Here is a 3,138-nt window from a genome sequence, read left to right on the forward strand (position 1 = left end):
TGTGTGTGTGTGTGTGTGTGTGTGTGTGTGTGTGTGTGTGTGTGTGTGTATATATATATATATATATATATATGTGTGTGTGTAAGTATCTATATAGAGAGACACACACACACACACACTGTTTTTTTCTCATGCTGGAGAATAAATATGATCATCAGTTTTTCGTAGCTTTTTCGTAGCTGCAGTGCTTCTGTTAAACCAAAATAGAGACACCAGATATAGACTAATTTTCTAATCCATGTCCAGTTTTTAATTCAACTTTTTTTACTGTTATGCTGATAATGAATTAATGATGATTTTCTATCAAATCAGAGACTAAATAAAGAAGCAAAATTTAAGCATTTTTCTAGAGTTTTAGACTGGATCTCACTGTACATTCATATAGAAAATAAATAAATAATATAAAGTATTCCTCTGGGCACAAAACATACAGTGAGATAGTGTAAATTCATATTAATTAATGTCACTTTAGCATAAATCAACAGTTCAAGTCTATATTGCGATAACACAAGGTAACAGCCAATATAACCGCATCATAACTATTTTTCCTCAAACCGTAACTATGAAAGACATTGGCACTTACACACACAAAGAGAGAGCGATCATTGAAACTGCACAAACCTCCCAATGTACTGTACATATTTACATCATGAGAGGCACTAGAAAGCACAAAACATCTTTCAAAATAAAATGATTTGATGCATTAGGTTACGTCAAGGAAACTTCTGGAGTGGTTAATTTCTGAATACATTTCAAATGTTTACTTATGCTGGCTTATTTGCTGTTCATTTTCCAAAGTTCTATCATTACTGTTTTCATTACATTCCTCTTTATGAAATACATGTGAGAATGTTTGTATTACATGGCATTTCAACAGTTTAATAATACAGCTTTATGGCTGACGGTGCGACTGTATCGTGAAATACATGACAACAATGATACAGCATATTATTTTGGATTTTATTGTTTAAGAAATAATTATATTTCTTCAAAATTATAACAATGTTCTCTTTCTTGATTGATTGATTATTAAAACAATTTTTTTAACGATGTAAAAAATTTGTAAACTTTGAGACTAAAGATCACAAGTAAAATCATGACTGATACGTTTTAAACCAGAATGTCACAAAATATCAGACAAATATTAGTTTGACAAAGTCTACAAGTTAGTAGTTCTACTGGGACCACAAAAGCATAGAATTAAGATGTGCAAGTATATGAAGAGAGAAAAGCAGCACCATACAGCGAAAACAAGCGCAGCGGTGAATCTCAAACAGAAAGAGTTTGACTGTCAGATCTCACAAAACAGGCCTGTAGCAGCAAACAACAGTGACAGATCAAAATGAGCTTAATGAAGTCAGCGAACACACACTCACACACACACACACACACACACACACACACACAAAGCTTTCACGCCCCAAGGCCATTAACTGTGTTTGCCCGCCCAGAAATGGGGTCTTAGTCCCACTTTGGGACACTAACTCATCACCATTAGCACAAAGACAGAGACAGGATTTGTTACAGCTGAGAAAAAGAACAATTTGACTCCTGTTGTCCCATTAACAAAAATCTTTCGGTGATTGTCTATAATGAATGTTTCTTTCCCATTGGTCTTTAGATTAAACAAGCATTCCACACAAAAACATTACGGCAGAGAATTACTCCTGTCTTGAATTACATTCCAGTGGATAAGCAACAAACTCACACACTTGTGAAGACACATCACACCCATTTGAAGAGCACAATAAAGTTTCTCCTGAAAGATCTAGCTAGTAAATTGCTCTATTTAAAAAATAAAATAAAATAAAAAGGCCCTTAATAAATAGATTCATATTTATATGCACAGTTGAGCTTGTTTTTGTCCCGCACACCAATAAACACACACACACAGTACAGAACAGCTCACAAAATAAGCAAGCTTTTAAAAAGTATATTTTTCTCACCATAATGGTGTGTGCACATAACTCACAATCCTCTTTTGTTCTTATTTAATTTCTCTAAGAAAGACTCGAACTCAAACTAAACTTCTTACCTCAGACATTTTGATCAGACTGAAGTTTGCAGTGTTTCTGAGCAGTTTGCCATTCCAGCAGCTCCTGTCTGTACAAGTTCTACCTTCTACTGCGAGAGATCCATCACTCATAGTTCAGTCACACTCACCCACACAACACACACTTTCTCCTGCAATCGACAATCCCTGCTCTCGTCCGCAGGCCCATGTGAGTGTGTGAGCATGTCCAGGATGAGTGTGTGCTGAAACTGGGCGCTGGGGAGTGGAATGAGACCCTCCTACCCGTCGAACTCTCTGCCTCTCACCTTAGGAGATCTCTCTCTCTCTCACACACACACACACACACCTCCCCCACTGGGTGGCGGGCCAGTCCCCTCACAGCTGGCTGGAAGAGGGCATGACACGCGTCTCTCACAGAGATTTGATCAAAAGGAATCACAAAGGCTGGAGGCTCCTAATGCAGTCAGGAGAGACTCTCTACCTCTGCTCTCTCTCTCCAGCAGTTTGAGTAATGCATTAAATCAATGCAGCCCGGCACAAGACACACTCGAGCACTGGATACTGGATGTGTGTGTGTGTGTGTGTGTGTGTGTGTGTGTGTGTGTGTGTGTGTTTGTGCTTTAACAGCCTCTGATCAATCCCAGCAACTTGTGCTTTTACTCACCAGAATCTTATATGTTTCATCCAATTCAATGTTTTCTTTGCAGTGATTCAGTTGTCACATATCTGCTTTAAATCATTTCCAAAAAAAACCTGGTTGTATTTTCTCTAGAAAAAAATCATTGGTTAGACAGGAGGACGTGAAGGATTTTTCACTGAAGCACTTGAATTCAAAAAACAATTCATTAAATACACATTTCTAGTAATCGTGCCTCGAACGAATGACAATCAGTCCATGAAGTTTATATCTACTGAGCTGATGAACCGATATTACATTTGGTGCAGTCACTTGACATTTTAATATACCAATTACACAGCAGGTAAAAACATGCCGTGTTTAATCCATTACAGAGCAGGTTTTAACAGGTTTTTGCTTCTTTAACGCTCAGAGACAGATGACTGAGTGGGCATCTCCTCTCCTTAACTGCAAATTTACAACAAGCAAAATGGCATGAACCATTACT

The 3,138-nt window shown here is 37.5% G+C and overlaps 1 protein-coding gene across 1 annotated transcript in view; it reads right to left on the reverse strand.

Moving 5' to 3' along the window:
- Positions 1–2,230, reverse strand: part of LOC107703938 (zinc finger protein basonuclin-2-like) — a 9,772-nt gene extending 7,542 nt beyond the window's left edge. Inside the window, exon 1 of the mRNA XM_016506748.1 lies at positions 2,036–2,230. Coding sequence (XP_016362234.1) covers positions 2,036–2,146 — 111 coding nt within the window. The 5' untranslated portion in view covers positions 2,147–2,230. The remainder of the gene's footprint in view (positions 1–2,035) is intronic.
- Between the last annotated feature and the right edge of the window lie 908 nt (positions 2,231–3,138).

The sequence above is a fragment of the Sinocyclocheilus anshuiensis genome, unplaced genomic scaffold (genome assembly GCF_001515605.1).
Source record: "Sinocyclocheilus anshuiensis isolate Anshui unplaced genomic scaffold, SAMN03320099.WGS_v1.1 scaffold1059, whole genome shotgun sequence".
Lineage (NCBI taxonomy): Eukaryota > Metazoa > Chordata > Actinopteri > Cypriniformes > Cyprinidae > Sinocyclocheilus > Sinocyclocheilus anshuiensis.